The sequence below is a fragment of the Chiloscyllium punctatum genome, chromosome 46, assembly GCF_047496795.1.
Source record: "Chiloscyllium punctatum isolate Juve2018m chromosome 46, sChiPun1.3, whole genome shotgun sequence".
NCBI lineage: Eukaryota > Metazoa > Chordata > Chondrichthyes > Orectolobiformes > Hemiscylliidae > Chiloscyllium > Chiloscyllium punctatum.
In genome coordinates, this window is record NC_092784.1 from 53,589,183 (window position 1) to 53,611,459 (window position 22,277).

The following is a 22,277-nucleotide window of genomic DNA, read 5'->3' on the forward strand; positions in this document are numbered from 1 at the left end:
TACTGGCTGCAGGTGTAATTCAACATGGAATAATTCAAGTGGATTGGGAGGAGAGACAGAATCTAGATTTGAGATTTCAAAGAGGTTTGTGTTAAAAGAATATGGGAAAAGGGACTAAGAGGTGAATACTTTGGAAGGCCAGCAATAGCATGCTGGGCCAAAAGTGGTGCAGAGTTACAGATTCTCTGTACCACCGCCTCCATTAAAATATTGGAGAGAGGAATCAGATATAAGCATACTGAGTGGGTATTATTAACAGTAAATATTTGACCTTCTCTGCCTCAGTCTGAAAACACTTACAGAAAAACACCAACTATTAACAACAGAATACGTTCTGAAGTGTATTGAGATGTTCCCTGCCAGTTAGAAATGGTAAGGCCCCTCTCTCTCTCTCTCTCTTTCTCTCTGAGGTGCAAATTGCACACATTAATGTTCAAGCACTGAGCACTTCTTATGCAAGGAACGATTATGGCTCGTTGTAATTGGTTTGTTCTAAGGCTCAAAGTGTGAATACACTCCATGCAATAAACAATATCATTCCAGAAAATAATAAAAAGGAACCTGAGTAGATTGAAATAAAGCAGCAGAAAATCTGCCAGAATAGTAAAGGAATTGCTGAGGCAGCATGAAGCACTTTGGGGTTTGCAAACTTCCAATGGGCTTATTGTTTTCTGTCAAATGTGGTGCTGGAAAAGCACAGCAGGTCAGGCGGCATCCGAGGAGCAGGAGAATCGATGTTTTGGGCAAGAGCTTTTCATCTCTTGCCTGACCTGCTGTGCTTTTCCAGCACCACACTCTCGACTCTGATCTCCAGCATCTGCAGTCCTCACTTTCTCCTTATTGTTTTCTGTCCCCTGTCATTTACTGTCCTTGCCTTTGGGACAGCTCAGGGTTTAGCTCAATTGGCTAGCTGGCTAGTTTGCTGATGCAGAATGATACCAACAGCACAGATTTGATTCTCACACTGGTTGAGGTTGCTGTAAAGGACTTTCCTTCTTCACCCTCTTGGCGCTGAATGAGGTGTGGTGATCCATGACTCTCACAAGAAAGCAGCCTGGGAGACTTTACCTTCATCCCCTGCCTTGTGCAGGGTCGGGGGGGTGGTGGATAAAGGAAAATCTGTTTTGTTTAAATTAAGTGCTGGGGAATGGTGCTAGGATGTACCACAGCTACATTACTGTATCCCTGAGGTTAAAATCGGATGGGTGACCAGGAATGCTCCTGGGGGAGTTAGATCTGATACCTAAGGAATGTGAGAAGGGTCATGTCATCAGAACAGACAAAGACACACACACATCCTTGGACACGCACACGCACACACAAGAGGAGCTTTCTCCTTCACTTACACGGTGATGTAGGTGATGTGGCTCCTCCCTCTGGGGACGCACTGGTTGATTTTGTGTCAGACATTGCAAGGGGGACGGGTCTGGCCATTGGGGGTGGTGGCGGCAGCAGAAAAGACCCCGCAACTTTGCCCTGGCTGCCACCGTTTGGCTGTGAACATGGAATAGAACAAAAAGAAAACAAGCAAAGAAGACACGTAGTTTAATACAGTAGAAGACAAGTGGGACCCTTGCCAGAGACCTGACCAACAGTTTGATGCCTTGACAATATTGCAGTCCAGTTCCAAGGTCTCGAGCTCCTCCCCCATCAAATCCCACAAAACACTTAACACTCACCCCGCACCCCCGCCACCTCCCCCACACCCTCCCCCCCCCCATCCATCAAGACCATTCTACTTCTGCAGGACCTAGAAAAAGAAATAAATGAAACAGACTCATTGTGTTCTTTCACTTTTAATGACTGGGTGCCAGCTCTTGAGCAACGTCCATCCAGCTCCCCTTGAGTGCCAATGACATGATTTTGGGATTTCTTTTGAATGCCGACCCACAGTTACAGAGGGATTTGCACTTGGGGGGCAGGGGTGCTTGCTGAATTTCTCACTTGATTGGAATGTTAATGGGTATTGAATCTCCCTCTGCATTTTTCAATTTTTTGCCTTCTCGTAATCTAACCTGCTGGACCTTCTAGTTATAAAAGTTTAAATTACATCTAGAAAATGTGTTCGTTTGGAGTTATTCAGCTTTTATTATAAATTGCCATTCGTGAGAAAACTACTATTTGGGTATACAGTATAGAGTCCTGCAAGCATTTCTTTCAACATCACTAGCTGCAGAAAAGACCCAAATTTTTCTTTTCTCATCAAATTGGAGGTGCAGTGGGCAGCGAAGAAGATTACCCAGAGTACAACAGGATCTTGATCAGATGGGCCAATGGGTGAGGGGTGACAGATGGAGTTGAATTTAGATAAATGCATTTTGAAAAGGCAAATCAGGGCTGGACCCTCATAGACTTAATGATAAGGTCCTGGGGAATGTTATTGAACAGAGACCTTGGAGTGCAGGTTCACAGTTCCTTGAAAGTGGAGTCACAGATTGATAAGATAGTGAAGAAGGCGTTTGGTATGTTTTCCTTTATTGGTTAAAGCATTGAAAATAGGAGTTGGGAGGTCATGTTGCAGCTGTACAGGACATTGGTTAGGCCACTTCTGGAATAGAGTGTGCAATTCTGGTCTCCCTCCTATAGAAAGGATGTTGTGAAACTTGAAAGGATTCAGAAAAGATTTACAAGGTTATTGCCAGGGTTGGAGGGTTTGAACTATAGCGAGAGGCTGAATAGGCTAGGGCTGTTTTCTCTGGAGCGTCAGGGGCTGAGGGGTGACCTTACAGAGGTTTATAAAATCAGGAGTGGCATGGATAGGATAAATAGATGAGGTCTTTCCCTGGGGTGGGGAGTCCTGAACTAGAGAGCAAAGATTTAGGGTGAGAGGGGAAAGATTTACAAGGGACCTAAGGGGCAACTTTTTCAAGCAGAGGGTGGTACGTGTATGGCATGAGCTGCCAGAGGAAGTGGTGGAGGCTGGTACAATTATAATATTTAAAAGGCATCTGGATGGGTATATGAATAGGACAAAGTGAGGACTGCAGATGCTGGAGATCAGAGCTGAAAATGTGTTGCTGGAAAATCGCAGCAGGTCAGGTAGCATCCAAGGAGCAGGAGAATCGACGTTTCGGGCATTAGCCCTTCATCAGCTATAGCTGATGCCCGAAACATCGATTCTCCTGTTCCTTGGATGCTGCCTGACCTGCTGCGCTTTTCCAGCAACACATTTTCAGCTCTGGGTATATGAATAGGAAGCGTTTATCGGGATACGGGCCAAGTGCTAACAAATGGGACTAGATTAATTTAGAATATCTGGTCAGCATGGGCGTTTTGGACCAAAGGGTCTGTTTCCGTACAAAATGTCTCTATGACTCTATCTCATGCCCAAAGGCATGGATTTCCCTGCAATCACTGGAATAGAGGGTCAGCAATCAGTAGGATATTCAAGTGAGGATGGAATAATGCTGAAAGGTCAACATGGAGCATCTATCCTGTCCATCAGAAGCTCCTGTGCTCCTGCCATGGCTGCTCGTAGAATATTAGAGCAGACGGCGGCTATTTGGCCCATCATGCTGATGCCATCTCCTTGAAAGAACTTCCATCCCACTCTCTTGCTCTTCCCTGCATCTTGTTACCCATGAGTCCTTATCCAATTCCATTTGGGAAGTTGCTGTTGAAACTTCTTTCAACCACTCTTTTAGACCAGCGCATCCCAGATCACATCGCGCTTTTATTTGATTCCAATATGCTGCCTGTGAACTACCTCACATCATTCTCCTCCACTTGCCAACCCTATCAACCAACTGAAGAAATACCCATTACATTTTTTTCTCCCGTGAATGTACTTTAAAGAAAAACAGGAGTGGAAGTTGGGGATTGGCTCAATATAATAACAGAGCTGAAAATGTGTTGCTGGAAAAGCACAGGTCAGGCAGCATCCAAGGAGCAGGAGAATCCATGTTTTGGGCATGAGCCCTTCTTCAGGAATGAGGAAAGTGTGTCCAGCAGGCTAAAATAAAAGGTAGGGAGGAGGGACTTGGGGGAGGGGCGTTGGAAATGCGATAGGTGGATGGTGGTTAAGGTGAGGGTGATAAGGTGAGGGTGATAGGCTGGAGTGGGGGTGGGGGCGGAGAAGTCAGGAAGAAGATTGCAGGTTAGGAAGGTGGTGCTGAGTTCGAGGGTTGGGACTGAGACAAGGTGGGGGGAGGGGAAATGAGGAAACTGGAGAAATCTGAGTTCATCCCTTGTGGTTGTAGGGTTCCTAGGCGGAAGATGAGGCGCTCTTCCTCCAACTGCCGTGTTGCTATGGTCTGGCGATGGAGGAGTCCAAGGACCTGCATGTCCTTGGTGGAGTGGGAGGGGGAGTTGAAGTGTTGAGCCACGTGGTGCTTGGGTTGGTTGGTCCGGGTGTCCCAGAGGTGTTCTCTGAAATGTTCTGCAAGGAGGCGGCCTGTCTCCCCAATATAGAGGAGGCCACATCGGGTGCAGCTGATGTAGTAAATGATGTGTGTGGAGGTGCAGGTGAATTTGTGGCGGATATGGAAGGATCCCTTGGGGCCTTGGAGGGAAGTAAGAGGGGAGGTGTGGGCGCAAGTTTTGTATTTCTTGCGGTTGCAGGGGAAGGTGCCGGGAGTGGTGGTTGGGTTGGTGGGGGGTGTGGACCTGACGAGGGAGTCACAGAGGGAGTGGTCTTCTTGGAATGCTGATCAGGGAGGGGAGGGAAATATATCCCTGGTGGTGGGGTCCGTTTGGAGGTGGCAGAAATGACGACGGATGATACGATGTATATGGAGGTTGGTGGGGTGGTAGGTGAGGACCAGTGGGGTTCTGTCCTGGTGGCGATTGGAGGGTCAGGGCTTAAGGGCGGAGGAGTGGGAAGTGGAGGAGATGCGGTGGAGGGCATCGTCGATCACGTCTGAGGGGAAATTGCGGTCTTTGAAGAAAGAGGCCATCTGGGTTGTTTGGTATTGGAACTGGTCCTCCTGGGAGCAGATCGGCGGAGACGAAGGAATTGGGAATATGGGATGGCGTTTTTACAGGGGGCAGGGTGGGAGGAGGTGTAATCTAGGTAGCTGTGAGAGTCGGTCGATTTATAGTAAATGTCCATGTTGATTCGGTCACCCGAGATGGCCTTATTGAGAATTATAAAATCATGAAGGGCGTAGATAAGGTGAATGGCAAAGGACTTTTCCCCAGGTTAGGGGAGTCCAAAACTAGAGGGTTTGAGGTGAGAGGGGAAAGATTTAAAAGCGAGCTGAGATGCAACTTTTTCACAAAGAGAGTGGTACATAAATGGAACAAGCTGCCAAAGGAAGTAGTAGAGGTGGGTACAATTACATTTAAAAGACATTTGGACAAGTAGATGAATAGGAAAGGTTTAGAGGGAAATAGGCCAAATGCAGGTAAATGGGACTGGTTCAGTTTAGGAAACCTTGTCAGCCTGGACGAGTTGGACCAAAGGGTCTGTTTCCATGCTGTGTGACTCTATGATTCTATGGTGGCATTGGAAAGTCTCCCAGGAGCAAATTCAGCATCTGCCAACCCCATTGCTATTAGATTGTGCCGCGCGCGCTGGCATTTTGTAACCTATCGATGGGGTGTGGGCATCACTGGCAATTGCCCTGAATAGGGAAAAGGCAGGAGATTGAAAAATAGAACCGGTACAGGCACGATAGGTTGAATGCCCTTCCCCTGCACTATAACAATTCTGTAAGAGTCAGTTATCATGTGGCACTAGAGTCACATGTAAGTCAGACCGGGTAAGGATAACACAGTTGCTTCCCTAAAGGACATTAGGTATGCAGCACAGAAACAGGCCATTCCGCCCAACTCGTCCATGCTAACCAGGTTTCCTCAACAAACTAGTCTAATTTGCCTGCTCTTGGCTCATATTGCTCTAAACCTGTTCAAGTCATGTACCTGTCCAATCTCTATGATCCTGGTGAGTCAGATGGATTTTTACAACAACTGACAATTCTTGTCTGACCATCGTGACTGAGGTTAGCTTTCAGGTGCAGATGTTCAATTCATTGAATTTAAATTCCATGGTGGGATTCAAACCTACGCCTCCAGAACATTTCGCTGGGTTCCCTGGATGACTAGAATAGTTTTCTTCCCACTGCTACACAGTAAAGAGATCAGCACAGAGAGAGAACACACCATTGCCGGAAGCTTAGGATTGACTAAATAGCTGAATAGTCAGTAACAAGGGGGCATAATCTGAAGCGAAGGGCAGGAGGTTTTGACAGGATTTGAGGAAAAGCACCCAGAGGGTAGTGGGAATCTGGAACGCACTGCTTGGGAGAGTATTACAGGCAGGAAAGTTCACAACCTTTAAAAAGTACACAGATGAGCACTTTAAATGTCATAACATTCAAGGCTATGGGCCAAGTGTTGGAAAGTGGGATTAATGGTTGGCACAGACACAATGGGCCAAAGAGCCTCTTATGTGTAGCCTGACTCTATGAGTTGACATCACCATCTCACTGAGCAGCAGGGCAGGCCTGGTTGCAGCTATAATGGCTCTGGTTTCACATCCCTCTACCCTCACCCATCACCAACTCTGTTTATCACACACAAACAGACACACACACTCTCTCTCTCTGTCTCTCTCCAAAACTTAATACCAATCTGAACATTGGATAGGATAGTGTGATGCAGACTCCTGTCTCGGACCAAACATAAGCAAATGGGACCAGTTCAGAGTGGGATACCTCACCAGCATGGAAGAGTTGGATCGAATGGTCTGCTTCCATACTGCATGACTCTATGAATCTATGACCCCATACTGAGCCAGAGGGCTGGTGGGAGATGGGAGTAAAGTTCAAGAAAATAACATTAAATTCAGTTTCCAGTACAAATTCAGGGTCATTGCTGGTGCATTAAAAAGTATTTCAGTCTCTGGGTTGAGCTAGTATAAAGGCTGCCTCTCTCATTTCTGTATGATGTTCACTGCATTATTCTCAACTAAAGGCCCTTAATGTGAGTTCAGTGTAGCAGTGGGTTGTTCCAAGTGAAGTTTGTGTGGTTTACTCCAATGTGGCACGTGTGTTAAAAGAAATGATGTCGTGTTTTCACAAATTAACACCCACTTTGTAACTAACATTATGATCTCTCCAGGTGGAGAAAATCAGACAACTTGTACAGTGAACGATGCAACCAGGCTCAGTGACCTGAGCAGAGCATTACACAGGGGAGTGTGAGGTGTAAAATGGAGCTCTGTATTGGAGAATGAATTTCTCACAAAGCCAACTTCTGTGGCAAGGGAAATGAATGGTGCCACTGCCTCTAGCAACCTGATTTGTGGTTGACAGGAAGTTTATCCTGCTTGCACTTCCTGTGGCCAACTGAGAGACAGGGAGAGAAAGAGAGAAAAAAATCGCTGTCACAGTGGTGTTATTTATTTTTAATACTTTTTAGTGTTTCAATCTATTAACCAAACGTCATGCCTGTGGAATTTGACTATTAACCATTTGCAGTGTCATTCAGTTTCAAAAGGCAGTGAGTTTACTTCATTGACAGCTGCTGAGATTGTAAGACATAGGGAGCAGAAAGAGGCCATTCATCCCATTGAGTCTGCCCCACAATGCAATGAGATCATGGCTGCTCCACTTTCCTGCCTTATCCCCATAACCCTTGATTCCCTGCCTGATTAAAAATCTGTCAATCCTTGAATATACTTAATGACCCAGCCTCAACAGCCCTCTTGGTAAAAAATTCCACAGATTCATTCCCCTCTGAGAGAAGAAATTCCTCCTTATCAATATGTGACCCCTTATTCTGAAATTACACCCTCTGGTCATCAATTCTCCCATATAGGGAAATAACCTCTCCACAACTACCCTGTAAACTCCTTTAAAAATCTCACGTTTCAGTTAGCTCTCTTCTCATTCTTCTAAGCCTCAGTGAGTACAGGCCCAACCTCTTCAATCTCTCATCATTTGAAAATCCCTCTATACCTAAAATACACCTAGTGAACCTTCTCTGGACTGCCTCCAATGCCAGTATCTCTTTCCTTAGGTAAGGGGCCCAAAATTGTTCACAATGTTCCAGTTGTGTCTGACCAGCATTTTGAATAGGTTTAGCAAAACCTCCCTAAACTTTATATGCTATTCTCTGAAATAAAGGCCAACATTCCATTTGCTTTCCCTATTACCCACTGAACTTGTATGCTAGCCTTTTGTGATTTATACATGAGAGCTCCCAAATCCCTCTGTGCTGCAACTTTCTGCAGTCTTTCTCCATTTAAATAATAGTCAGCTCCTCTATTCTTCCAGCCAAAGTACATAATCTCACATCACCATTATTTATATTCAATGTGCCAATGCTTTGCCCACTCACAAAACCTGTCTACATTCCTCAGCAGACTCTTTTGTCATCCTCACTATTTGTCTTCCTATCTATTTTTGCATCATCTGCAAACTTGGCCAGAGTACATTCACTTTCCTCGTTCAAGTCATTAATATATATTGCCAATAATTGTGGTGCCAGCATTGATCCTTGTGGCTATCCTGAAAATGTCTCCTTCACCCCAACTCTTTATCTTCTTTTAGTTAACCGATCCCCTAGTGATGCTAACCATGGGGTCTTACTTTATTAAGTAGACCTCTGTGTAGTGTCTTATCAAACTTATCATAGATCAGTATCATAGAATCCCTGTAGTGTGGAAACAGGCCATTTGGCCCATCAAGTCCACACTGACCCTCCAAAGAGCATCCCACCCAGATCCAGTTCCTGTAACCCTGCATTTCTCACAGCCAATCCACCTAACCTGCACATCGAGTCATAGAGATGTACAGCACAGACACAAAGCCTTCAGTCCAACTTGTCCATGCTGACCAGATGCCCTAAATTAATCTAGTCCCATTTGCCAGCACTTGGCCCATATCCCTCCAAACCCTTCCCATTCATTTACCAATCCAGATACCATTTAAATGTTGTTAATGTACCAGCCTCCACCAGTTTTTCTGGTAACTCATTCCATTCATGCACCACCTTCTATGTGAAAACATTGCCCCTTAGGTCTCTTTTATATCTTTCCCCTCTCATCCTAAACCTATGCCCTCTAGTTTTGGACTCCCCTACCCCATGGAAAAGACCTTGTCTATTTACCCTATCCATGCCCCTCATGATTTTATAAACCTGTATAAGGTAACCCCTCAGCCTCCGACACTCCAGGGAAAACAGCCCCAGCCTATTCAACCTCTACCTATAGTTCAAACCCTCCAACCCTAGCAACATGCTTGTAAATCTTTTCTGAACTCTTTAAAGTTTCACAACATCCTTCCGATAGAAGGGAGACCAGAATTGCACATAATGTTCCAAAGTGACACCTTTGGACTGTGGAAAGAAACCAGAATAGCCAAAGGAAGCCTATGCAGACACAGGGAGAATGTGCAAGCTCCCTACATTCGTCCAAAGTTGGAATTGAACCCAGGTCCCTAATACTGTGAGGTATTTGTGCAAATGACTGAGCCACCAGCTATCCTTATGCTTTGGAAATGAAATTTGTCAGGCATGATTTCTCCTTCATGAAGCCATGTTAACTCTGTTTGATTGTCATATGCATTTCTGAATGTTCTATTACATCCTTTATAATTGACTCCCATTAGATTTATATTTATACAGCACCTCTAATGTAATGAAAAGTCCCAGGATGATTCTTGGGAGCATCATAAAACAAAATGTGATGTCAGGCTACATAAAGAGATACTAAGTGAAACGGGTCAAAGGGCTGCTTTATAAGGAATGTGTCAATGGTTGGTGGAAAATGATGGAGAGTCAGAGAGAAGTAGGAAGGCAATTCCTGAGCTTGTCACTGTCATTGTAATTGATTAGTAAATAGACCAAAATTAGAGGAATACAGATATCTCGCAGGGTTGTACAGTTGGAGGAGATGACAGACTTAGGGAGGGATGAGGCCAAGACTATGATACAAGGATGAGAATTTTAGCATCCAGACATTGCTTGACTGGGAGCCAAATTGGATCAGCATGCACAGTGGGATAGGGACATGGGTGAATGAATTTTGGATGACCTCAAGTATCGAGAGAAACCAGCCAGGAGTGCCTAATTTCCTTATCTGCTCATTTACTAGACAATGACTCAGTTGATTCATCACTCATGTAGTGGCCCCATGCAGTGAAGATTCCCTGGCTATAATGCAACTTCTCTACATGCACCTATCAACTGTTGGCTAAAGGTCTGACGCATATAAAAAATATATAAATTCAATGGATCTTGAGTTAGCAATTCACTGCGAACCCTTTGGATGCCAGGAGTGAAGATGAAAGCTTTGAATTGGCGTGACTGAAGCTGAGGGAATCAGTACCTTCTTGCTGTCTGAAGTGTCACAACCAACGCAAAATATTTCCTTGAATAGTTACACCCTGTGGACCTGAATGAAGGACCTGATCACTGACTGGTGATCAATTCACAAGTAAGTCTTCCAATGGGAAGCAGGCTACAAGATTGGGCATCAGAGTGTAAAGGAAGAGGCAGTCGATTTTCTGAGAAGAAGGTGCCAGTTTAGAGCATGTTGCGTATAAAGGTTTGGCAACAACGGCATTATTACTTGGGCTAACTAAGTTTGGGACCTCTTGCAGCCTCAGGTGTGGTTTGAGACCAGTACAAGCCAGGAAGAACCTAGCTGTCCAATCTGAAGTGCTCCCTAGCCTGGCAGGTTATGTGTGTTTAAATTCCTATCGTTTGGTACCTCAACACAAGTCTCATATTTTCCATCCATAGATGGGATTATTAGCTCTTTGTAAATACTGTTTGCAAGTGTAATTTTAATAATGTTTCCAGCCACTTCACTAAACTCTCTTGAAGGTTTTTGCAAACTTGCTGGGGCAAGTGAAGATTAAATTGCTCCTGGATCAGAGAGCTCTCTGCCTAGCTGTTTCAGTTTTGAAATGGTGCAATATTGGAAGATTCATTCTAAATTGGAGGCAGTGGTTTAGGTTTTTTCAATCAACCTGTTCAGAGATTTTACAGCACACCTCTAGAGCAGGTGGGACTTGATTCCAGGTCTCCTGACTTAGAGGAAGGGGCATTACCACTGTGCCCCTCCAGGCAGTGGTTTAGCGCAAAATGGGTGCTCCAAAGGATAATTGCTGGTGACACAGTCAGGCACCTGTGCAGAGTCCAATGATGTGTCAAGTTAAGTTCAAGTCAATCTGAGCACATTCACAAACACAGGGCAATGCATTCAAACCCCTCACACAACGTAGTTCAGTAATTCAGTCTAGTCACTCTCAAACTTGGCTACTACGATATCACGTGCACCGCAAGTTCAACTGTCCTCTTCCCTGTTTCTTAATCACCCCATGGCCTCATTCCTCCGTATCTCTAGAATTTGCTTCAATCTGAGATGTTCTGTATCCCTGATCTTAGTAAGGATGAGGAAGTGGTGACCCAATGGAATTATCACTGGGTGGGTAATGCAGTGACCCGGCCTAATACTTTGGTAACATGGCTTCAGAATCACACTCTGCCAGATGGTGAAATTTGAGTTCAATTAAAAACCTAGCCTCAACGTGACCATGCAACCATTGATGATTGTTGTAAAAAGCCACCGAGGTCACTAATGCTCTTGATGGATGGAAACCTGTCATCCTAACGTGGTCTGACTCTGGACTCAGATTGACAAGGTTAATTCTTAACTCTTGGCAATTAAGGATGGGAAATAAATGCTGGCCTATCCAGTGACACCCACATGCTGTGAATGAATAAATAAATAAATACAAATGTTCCACCCTCAGTGGCCATACATTCAGTTACCTAGGTGCCAAGCTCTGGAGTTTTCTTCCCTACCCCCTCCTCCTCTCTATCCTACCTGCCTCTTTTGGAATACTCCTTAAAGTCCTAAGTTTGGTCAAACTTTTGGCCATTTGGTTTTACACTGTTCAGAGTCATACTTTGCTCCATAACACTCCCATGGAACACCTTGGGAAGTTTCATGAGGTTAAAAGCGCTCTATAAGGAGAAGTTGTTGTTGTAGCTCCACTGTTGTATCACCTAGTAAGACAAGGGCAGCAAGTACGCGGCAATACCACCAGCTCCATAATCCCTTCTGAGTCATTCACCAACCTGACTTTGAATTATGTCATTGTACCTTCATTGTGGGTGGGTCAAAACTTTGAAAGCTACACATTAGCAGCAGTTCAGAAACACCACACCTTTCTATGGGTGATTAGAAATGGGCAATAAATGCTGGCTTGGCCAGTGATGCCCATAATATGTGAATACATAAATAAAAGGGAAAACTGCTCTACTCCTTTAAACAGTGCTCCCCACTGAGCCATACACAGTCGGTCTCATATTGACAGTCAAGGTGATGTGCAGTCTTAATTCAGGGAAGCAAAGGCTAAAGGTGAGCAGTGGCCTGTGCAGACTTAATTCTGTTTCTATTTTCGAGCTAAACATTCTGATGGCTGTTTTTATTTTTCCAATGTAAATTCCAATATCTGCATCAACAATGGAAACTGCCTATGTCAACATGTCACACGGTAATTTGCACTTCCCTGCCAGCAGTGGGCAGCATGACTGGAAATGCAGACACAGGCAAAATGCGAACGCAGATGGATGTTTTTTTTCACACAGCACAGAATTAATCTAAAACAAATTTTACAATCCTTTAGGGTGCAGGGGGTTGAAAATCCCCCATCAGTACATTCTCTGGAAAATTCAACATGAGTGAAAAATGGGAATGGTGATTTTGAGGTTTAGGTTCTCTGGGTCGTTTGATATTTGCATCGAATTCCACTTGGTCTTTTATTCATCACAGATGTTAACCCATTCATTAAAGACAGGTTAATGAGTCCATTAAAAGGTTTCCCAGGAGAATTTCATTCAGTTCTTTTAACCCATGCACTGCTACATTTTGGTACTAAGAAGAAGGTGAGAAGTGTGTTCCTTCATTGTTTTCAGAACAGTGCTGAGGGTTAGATTCCCTGTTTTGATGCGTTCTTTCCAGTGTTTAATCCACACAATTAACATGTCTGAAAATGTTTAGTATCAGAAACCAGGGAAGAAAAGCAAGACAATCTATACAACTGTAACAAGCATCCAAACCACAGTTAGCTGTACTGTGAACCTTGTGTGCAGAATTGGAATTCACTGTTAATCCTGAGGATGATTGGCACAGGCACAATGGGCTGAAAGGCCTCTTACTGCGCTGTAAAAACTCTATGATTCTATGAGATCACCATTTTATGAGGAGGTGATGACCTAGTGATAGTATCTAGACTATTAATCCAGAAACTCAGCTAATGTTCTGTGGACCTAGTTCAAATCCCACCATGGCAGATGGTGGAATTTGAATTCTATTTAAAACAAAATTAAAAATCTACTGGTGATCATTGCCGATCGTCAGGGGAGAAACCCATCTGACTCATTAATGTCCTTCAGGGAAGGAAATGTGCTATCTTCAGCTGGTCTGGTCTACATGTGACTCCAGGCCCATAACAAAGTGGTTGATTCTCCACTGGCCTCTGAAATGGCCTAGCAAGCCACTCAAGTTGTATCAATCACTATGAAATCTCAACAAAGAAATGAAAGCCCTCTGGGATGGACAATAAATGCTGACCCAGTCAGTGACAACCTTATCCCATGAGTGAATAAAATGAAAATTCCCAATGTTCTTGTTCCAATTAGCCAAGCTCTCTGGAACAGATAAGATCCTGAGACAACTTAATAGGATGGATACTGAAGGTGCATTTTCTCCTCAAGGGAGAGACAAAATCGAGGGGTCAGAGTATGAAAATAAAGCATCACCCATTTAAGATGGAGGCGCAGATGGAACTTTTTTCCTCTCAGCGGGTCATGGGTCTTTGGAATTCTCTTCCCCAGAGAGTGGTGAAGATGGAGCCACCAAATAGTTTTAGGGTAGATCGAATCAAAGTCTTCAAGATATTAATGGGAAAAGACAGGATAGTTAAGATAAACTATTTCCCCTTGTTGGGGATTTTAGAATTAGGAGGGCATAGTCTGAGAGTTAGGGCCAGACCATTCAGGAGAGATGTTATGAAGTATTTCTACACACAAAGGGTGGTAGATGTTTAGAATTCTCTTCCACAAACAGTGCTGGATGCTAGGTTAGCTATTAATTTTAAATCTGAGATAGATAAATCTTTGTTAAGCAAAGGTATGAAGGGATATGGGCAAAAGACAGGTGTATGAAGTTAGGTCACAAATCAGCCATGATCTCGTTGAATGGTAGAACAGGCCCAAGGGGCTGAATGGCCTATTGCTGTTTCTATGTTCCTTTGTGGTCCACCAGGTTCCTCAGAAAACCTAGGGCTGTGGGCACAGCTAGAATATTGCATTTGTCATTGATGAGTCTCATTAACACTCAATGCTGACCAGGAGACAATGGAACTGGAGTGGCGTAGGTTCTCCAAGGTGCTTTGTTTTGTTTTGCTCTCTTCAGTGATTCATCCAAGGGGAGGTTGAAGGTTGGTAATGGATTGGAAGGGTGGGGGGGGTAGTCAAGGGATTGAATCCCTAATCTTTGCTTGAGCCCACCATTCATCAAGCCTGCCCCAAGACAAATGGCCCATTGGTCTTCATTGCAAGGAGATCAGAGTACAGGAGTAATGATTGTATTACAGTTGTACAGGACTTTGCCGAGACCACATCTGGAATACTGTGTGCAGCTTTTGTCCCCAAACTAAAGGAAGGATCGATTTGCATTGGAGATGATAGAACGCTTGGTGCCTGAATTGAGAGGGTTGTCTTACAATAAAAGACTAAGTAAGCTGATATTTCTATGGAGTTTAGTTGAGATGAGGAGAAATGTCTTCACTCAGAAAAGGGTAATGAATATTTGGAATCCTCTACCACAGAGGGCTGTGGATGTTCCATTGTCAAATAGATGTCAGGCTACAATAGTCCAATTTTTGGCCTTTTGGCGAACTGAGGGATACAGGGAGCAGGCAGGAAACTGGAGTTGGACCTCAAGATTCACAATGATCATTTTGAAATGCAGAGCATGGTCAATGGGCGGAATGGTTTACTCTTACTCCTATTTCTTGCGTTTTTTATCAGGTTCTGTGAGCAGGAACATTGAATGCTGTTGGTGGATTCTGGGTTCATCCTCACTGTTACTGTGATGATAAACACGAGCATAGGTATTAATGTATCATCTCTTCTGTGCTAGACTCCTTTCCAAGGAATAGCCTGATTCATTAGGAATTGCTGGGGCAGGAGCGGGGAGGTCTTTCCGAATCTTCAGACCTCCCTAATATGGTCCGAGGGCCGGTCAGGGTTGAGATGAGCTAACTTGGGGGCCACAGAAACTGAGAGGACATGTAGAACTGTGACATACTCTCATCATCTCAGCCAGCAGTCGAACCGCCATGCCACCAGCATAGACTGAGCTCGTGGAGCACAAGTATCAGTGCAGTCAAGTGAGTGAGAGCCCCTTTCAGTCTGGGAAAGGGAACATAATCATCGGCAGTTAACGTACCTGCCACCTACAAACTGGGTCTCCTAAATGCATGTGTTTGCTATTAGCGATTTTTCTTTAGACTGCTAATTCTTGGTTGTGCTGAATCGCTGAATGGATAATTACAGGGCACATAGAACAACAATTAACTATTTTAATCTGAAGTTTATAGAAATTTCTCGCCAAAATGGAGTGTCTTGGGAAAAATATCTGTGCGTCTAGCAGGAGCCTTCAGTATTAGCTGTTGCACTTAGTCAACCTGACAACATTCTACTCTCACTGTGACTGCACTGAACTAATTATATTCGGGAGTTTCTTGCCAATGCATTTCCTGTTAGGAGATGATGCTGCAGTTATCTCGAGGTTTCGAGTCTGCCACGTTTGTTCACTGGGGACCAGAACTCATCCACAAAGTCATGGCCTGCAGCTCCAGATGCCCTCACCTCTTGCATCCCTCACTATGCCCAGCCTGCAGCATTCATGAGCCTTCCATGGTATTGACCCTTCCTGCTTCCTTCAACCAACTCTGCATGTGGCCTCCCATTCCCCTTACACCAGGTGTCTTGGCTCCTCACTACTCCCCTGTGTGCCATTCAAGCCGATTCTGTCTTCCTCTCACTGCTTTCAAACACAGTCCCCCTTAGACCAGACGTCATTGGAACTGACATAGGTCATGTGGCCCATCAAGTCTGCCCCGCCATTCAATGAAATAGCATCTGAACTGATAATCCTCAACTCCACTTTCCTCCCTTTTCCCCATAATCCTTTATTTCCTTACTGAATAAAAAATCGGTTGATGTTAGTATCACATTTTGACCCAGCTACGGCCCCCTGTAATAAAGAATTCCAAGGATTCTCTATCATCTGAGAGATGAAATTCCTCCTCGTTTCTGTCTTAGATGGATAACTTTTTACTCTGAGACGATGCCCTCGGGTCCTAGACTCTCCCACAAGTAGAAACAAACCCTCCACATCTACCCTGTCAAGTCCTCAAAAAATCTTGTATATTTCAATAAGGTCACCTCTCATTCTTGTAAACTCCAATGATTACAGGCCCAGCCTACTCAACCTCTCCTCATGAGACAGTCCCTCCATACAAAGTAACCTTCTTTGGACTGCCTCCAATGGCAGGATATCTTTACTTAGATAAGAAGCACAACACTGTAACAGTATTCCAGGTGTGCCTTGTATAGTTTTACAGGACATTTTTATTTCTTTACTCTATATCCTTTGAAATAAAGGACAACATTCCACTTGCCTTCTCTATTACCCACTGAATATTAAAGCTAACTTTTTTTCCAAATCCTTCAACTCCAACTCACATTGTCCCTCTCTCTCTCCCCCCTCAGTATCCTCCTTGTGGATCACTCTGTAATACACTTCAGGAGCAGGTGGGACTTGAACCTGGGTCTCCTAGCTGAGAGGTTAGAGATGCTACCATCTGCACTGCAATGGCTGCATATTGATGCAAGTCATTTCAAACCCTCTTAATTAATGAGCACCATTGAGCCTCTGGCATAGGAAGAGCTGGGATCTAATCCCTAGCCCAACCAGGACATGGTAGAACATTCCATTCGGGTTACTATGGGGACCATTAATCCTCAAATAGTTCACTTTCTCTATTGCTGGAATTCTGGAAATGCATAGGGAGGAGCTATTACAGGGAAAGCTGCTTTCCAAGATAAATTGCCCATGATCCCCTGCCTAGGTTAGATTAGATTAGATTACTTACAGTGTGGAAACAGGCCCTTCGGCCCAACAAGTCCACACCGCCCCGCCGAAGCGCAACCCACCCATACCCCTACATTTACCCCTTACCTAACACTACGGGCAATTTAGCATGGCCAATTCACCTGACCTGCACATCTCTGGACTGTGGGAGGAAACCGGAGCACCTGGAGGAAACCCACACAGACACGGGGAGAACGTGCAAACTCCACACAGTCAGTCGCCTGAGGCAGGAATTGAACCCGGGTCTCTGGCGATATGAGGCAGCAGCGCTAACCACTGTGCCACCGTGCCGCCCAAGGTTATAAGAATGGCCAAAGGATAACCCAGATCATAACAAGACGGCTGAGGTCTTCCAGACACGAGGAGAGAAGAATACTGAGAACATCGCAGCAGAAAATACAAACAAGACATTCCTAACAAATTTGCTCTTTGCTAACAGGAAGTAAAGAAATTATTAGTATCATTTGCGTAAAAGGCAGCAATAGCAAATATCTTAAAAGGGCAGTGCATAAAGATCTTTCCACACAGAACTTAAGCAAATAAGCCAGCTTTAAAGAGTGAGTCTCCCTTTCTGAGTCCTTTTGATGATGTACTCAAATAGTTCACTTTCTCTATTGCTGGAGGTGTGCTGATATTAAGGGTTTCATGCAGTAGTGACTAATCATGGTACCCAGTGAATAAAACATGCCAACCCAGTAGTCCTAGTCCATTTGCGATGCCAGCCCCAGTGTGCTCTGCATCTTGATCAGGGAGCTGGGTAACTGACACATGGGTGTTATATATTGATGTTTCTGGAAAACTGAGCCCCAGAAGGCTAGCATTATGGTGCTCCCAGCAAAGAGCGAGTGTGCTCACAGAAGAAGGGGACAAGGGTGGGTGTAAGTATGCGGGTCGGCCAGCTTACCTGCAGTAGATGGCACTCAGGAACACTGGTGAATAGGGTGTGAGAGAGAGAGAGAGAGAGAGAAAGTTGACATCTCTATCGGTACAGTGTAAGGCTCGGACTCAAAGGATGAGAACGCTGAGTTAATGAGTCAACATAATGAAGGCAGAAGTGACCTGACCAAATCTGCAATGGATCAAGTCCTGGTCAGTAATGAGGCTGGTGAGGCAGCTAGCATCAGCATCAAAGAATGGAGCATCTTTGTATATTGTCTGCCCAGCCTTCCTCTGGGGCCAGACCTGTCTCCTCCTATTGTGTAAACTCTAGGTTGTGGAGACAATTGCTCTTGATATTACTCCACCTTTGGAGTTACAGGTTCTGCACCACATAAGAGTGACTTCCTCTTTCTGTGGTTGCCAAGGAAGCAGAAACATTTCCCAATTCTGTTGCATTGAGTGCAGCTACAATATTTCTTTCATGGTGCAGGTTATTTTCCGAATAAACCTGATCAGAGATGTTAGTACACACCTCTGGAGCGGATGAGATGTGGACTCCTGGCTCACAGGTAGAGACACTACCACTGCACTTTCAGATCCCATCCCACTCATATGGATCAATCACTCCACTGGAAATGAGATTCAGGTATTTCCACATGAGAGGAGGTTTATCTGTCTAATACCGAGAAGAAATGGGTTGTCTGATGAGGAAAGGTTGGGCAAACTAGGTTTATACCCACTTAAATTTAGAAGATTAAGAAGCAATTTGATTGAAACATATATGACTGAGGGACCTTTGACAGATGTGGAGGTGATGTTCCCTCTGATGGGAGAAATAAGAACAAGGGGTACTGTTTAAAAATAAGCATACCCATTTGAGACAGAAATGAAGCAAAATTATACTCTCAGAGGGTTGTGAGTTTTTCTGAAAACATGGTGGAAGTAGAGTCCTTGAATATTTTCAAGGCTGAGGTAGATAGTGAGGGGTGTGAAAGATTATCAGGGCTAGGCAGGAATGTGATTTGAAGGTTACAACCAGATCAGTCATGATCTTATTAAATGGCACAGTAGGTTTGAGGGGCTGAATGGTCTCCTCCTACTCCCAGTTTGCATGTTCACTTGGGTCAAGACTTGGCATCAGGTGATGGGAAATTTTCAATGGCCTTTTTTTAGGATTGGGAGAGAAGCAGGACAGTCCAATGAAGGGGCTGCAATTAGGTTTGGTCTTTGTTCACTGTGGTGCCCAAAGGTGCAGACTTGTGTTGACACTCTGGCCCAACCCCTCTTACCTTACCTGAATGCCCACTGTTGAAAAGTGTGGTGCTGGAAAAACGCAGCAGGCCAGGCAGCATCTGAGGACCAGGAGAATTGACGTTTCGGGCATAAGCCCTTCTTCAGGCTTATACCTGAAACGTCGATTCTCCTGCTCCTCGGATGCTGCCTGGCCTGCTGCGTTTTTCCAGCACCACACTTTTCAACTCTGGTCTCCAGCATCTGCAGTCCTCACTTTCCCCTGAATGCCCACTGCCCACATGGTAATCTGGACAGGGAGTGAGCAAAGACGGTGCTTCCCATTGTGTGGAGAAAATCCGGGGAACCAGGTGAGGCTCGGGCCAGTGGGGCCATCCATAACCCCAATATGGATGGCTCCACTGGTCTTCCAAATGGGGTCAGGAGTTGGCTGCCCAAGTGTCAATGTGGCATGGGTGGTAGGCCAATGGGAGATGGCTGTGCCCAATTGGAGCATTAGCTGGTTAATCTCACTCCACCCAATCCATGGTCTGGTGTAGCTCAGTGCTACACACTGGCTGGAGTCCACAACACAAGCCTGGGAAAGGGGGAGGTGCTAATGACAAATGTGCCAAATGCCAAACTAAGTCAAAAAGGTCTGAGTGAAGGGCTGAGGCAGGGGTGGGGGACTCACACTTTAAGTGCCAGAGGAGGAAACAAGCGATTACGTTTGATGGCTCGACCACTAATGTCTAGAAGCATGTTTTTTCTCGAATCGGAAACAGAACAATAGGAAGCAGCAGAGTAAAAGCTGGAGCCTTACATTCAGGTACCCCACCTGTCCTGTGGCCTGACTGGAACTGTCGGAGCAGATCAGCTGGACAAACTCCTTCAGAGGGTCTTGGCTAGCATGGTGATGGTAGCGGATGGTTGGGTGGGTAAAGTAGGGGCTTGGCTGCTGGATGATGGAGGACGGCGGGAAATGGATAGCGGAGGCCGGTGCTCGAGGGCTCCCTGCGTTTTTCAAAAACAGGAAAAAAATGCAGAGAAAGATGCAGAGACAAGGCAGTCAGCATTTCATGAACAACATCCGCGGCCAACGCACACAGAATGAAACAAAATGAATAACTCTTGCCCATTCAACTGTAGGCCTCACTGAGGTGGTCTCACCTTCTCCCTCTTTCTGTCAAACCCATGCCACAAAACTGCCCCAATCAGTCAGTTCAAAGTGGCACACAGGAACTGCCAAGTGGACCTCATGTACCCCATGTAAACTGGATGGAAACATTGGGCATCTGTCAACAGAGCTACCCATTCTCATGTTGCTCTTAAAGGTGGCAGTGGACTTCCTCAGCAAACAGTCGGAGACTAGTTTGACAGAAGGGAGGGCGTGCCTCAAGGTTATCCTTCGCCGGGTACACCTTATTCCGTTGAGGAAACTGCCCAGAAGGATTTGCCAAACTTGCTTTTTTCTCTGAAGCCACAACTCTTCAACTGAGTACCCAGCAGTGAAGAGGGCAGCAACAGCTTCAGGTGGACATTGCCTTGCAAAAGTTCACAATCAAAAATTAGGCATTAGGAAACCGATGCACGCTCATAGAATTACAGAATCTCTACAGTGCAGAAAGAGGCTGTTCAGCCCATTGAGTCTGCACCAACTCTCAAAACAGCACCCAGACCCAGTCCCCCACCCTACCCCCGCAACCCCATGTTTCTCATGGCTAACCTACCTAGCCTGCATATCCCTAGACACAAAAGGCAATTTAGCATGTCCAATCTGCCTAACCCGCACATATTTGTACTGCGGAAGGAAACCTACAGAGAAATGGGGAGAATGTGTAAACTCCACACAGGCAGAAGCTGGAATTGAACCAGGTCCCTGGTACTGTGAGACAGCAGTGCTAACCACTGAGGCACCATGCTATGCTAATGTTACTAGACATTTATATCAAAAAAAAACTCCTGACATAATTGCGAGTCCAAGAAACTTGGTGAAAAGCTGAGGATCCCAAAGGTCATCCACCATTAGTTGACTAAATAATCAGGATTGTTTACTCCATTTGTGCAAATGCACCAGAATCCACTCAGACTCCCATTCAACATTAACTCAACCCTCCGGAAGGAGTTAGAAACATTTCTTCTCTCTCTCTCTCCTGTCTCAGGTGTTCCCAAGGCAATCAGGAGGAGGGGTGGACTGATGCTATTTTGCCAGGCCTCTGCGGCTGGCACTGGGAGCCAGGCTTCAGGAGGAACTGACAATGCCACCCCCTGTTTCCTTACTCACTCGTCTGACCTGAAGTACTATCTTGCCACTGCTGTGCAAGTGAGGTCAGTGTAATACCCACGTTCGCAACCCAAGGCCACATTCTGCTGAGCAAACCTTCTCTTATTTAAAGCCCCTTCCACATTTAAGGGGTTTTCCTTCATTGTGGACCACCGGAGCAATGCACCAAGCCAGGACATGGATGCTGTGCCCCTTATCCTGACACAGTTCAGTCGCAGATGCCAGCTGTTGTACAGAGCATCCAAGCTGCCAGCTGAGCACTTTCCCTTTTTCCCATCTCGGTGCATGGGGAGACTACAGTCACAATTCAAGACACAACACAGTCCAGAAGCTAAAATGGGCATACTGCACTGCCTGCAGGGTGATCCTGAAGATTTAACCTAAGGCTTCCCCTCACCTGGTCTGGTACCTGCTATCACGGGCAATGGGTGATGGGTGAATGCCATCCGCGAGGAGACTGTTTGTGAAGGTGTTCCACTGCCAAACTCATGTTTTGTTGACTTCTTTAAGGAAGTGGGTGATGTCATACCTGGAAATAGAATAATCAACACATCAGACATGAAGCCCTGAACATGCCAATCCAGCCTGTCACCAACTCACCCATTTGGCCCAACCAACTGGGAGATCCCAGGCAACAGAGATGGGCAAATAGACATCAGAGACTGGAACCCATGGCGTCCTGATTGGACACAGACTTTGCTTGGTCTCCTCAGTAATTTACACTGTTAACAAAGGTTCCAACCAGAAAGCCACCTCACAGCA

General features: G+C 45.2%; 1 protein-coding gene across 7 annotated transcripts in view; it reads right to left on the reverse strand.

Moving 5' to 3' along the window:
* The window catches only part of nfixb (nuclear factor I/Xb), a 437,817-nt gene that overhangs the window by 54,176 nt on the left and 361,364 nt on the right, over window positions 1-22,277 (reverse strand). For 5 of the 7 annotated variants that reach the window (XM_072564242.1, XM_072564240.1, XM_072564244.1 and 2 more), the window contains 3 exons: window positions 21,913-22,044; window positions 20,055-20,245; window positions 1,347-1,494 (listed from right to left, as the gene is read on the reverse strand). In XM_072564242.1, coding sequence (XP_072420343.1) covers window positions 1,347-1,494; window positions 20,055-20,245; window positions 21,913-22,044 — 471 coding nt within the window. The remainder of the gene's footprint in view (window positions 1-1,346; window positions 1,495-20,054; window positions 20,246-21,912; window positions 22,045-22,277) is intronic. The other 2 variants (XM_072564239.1, XM_072564241.1) reach the window with 2 other exon arrangements.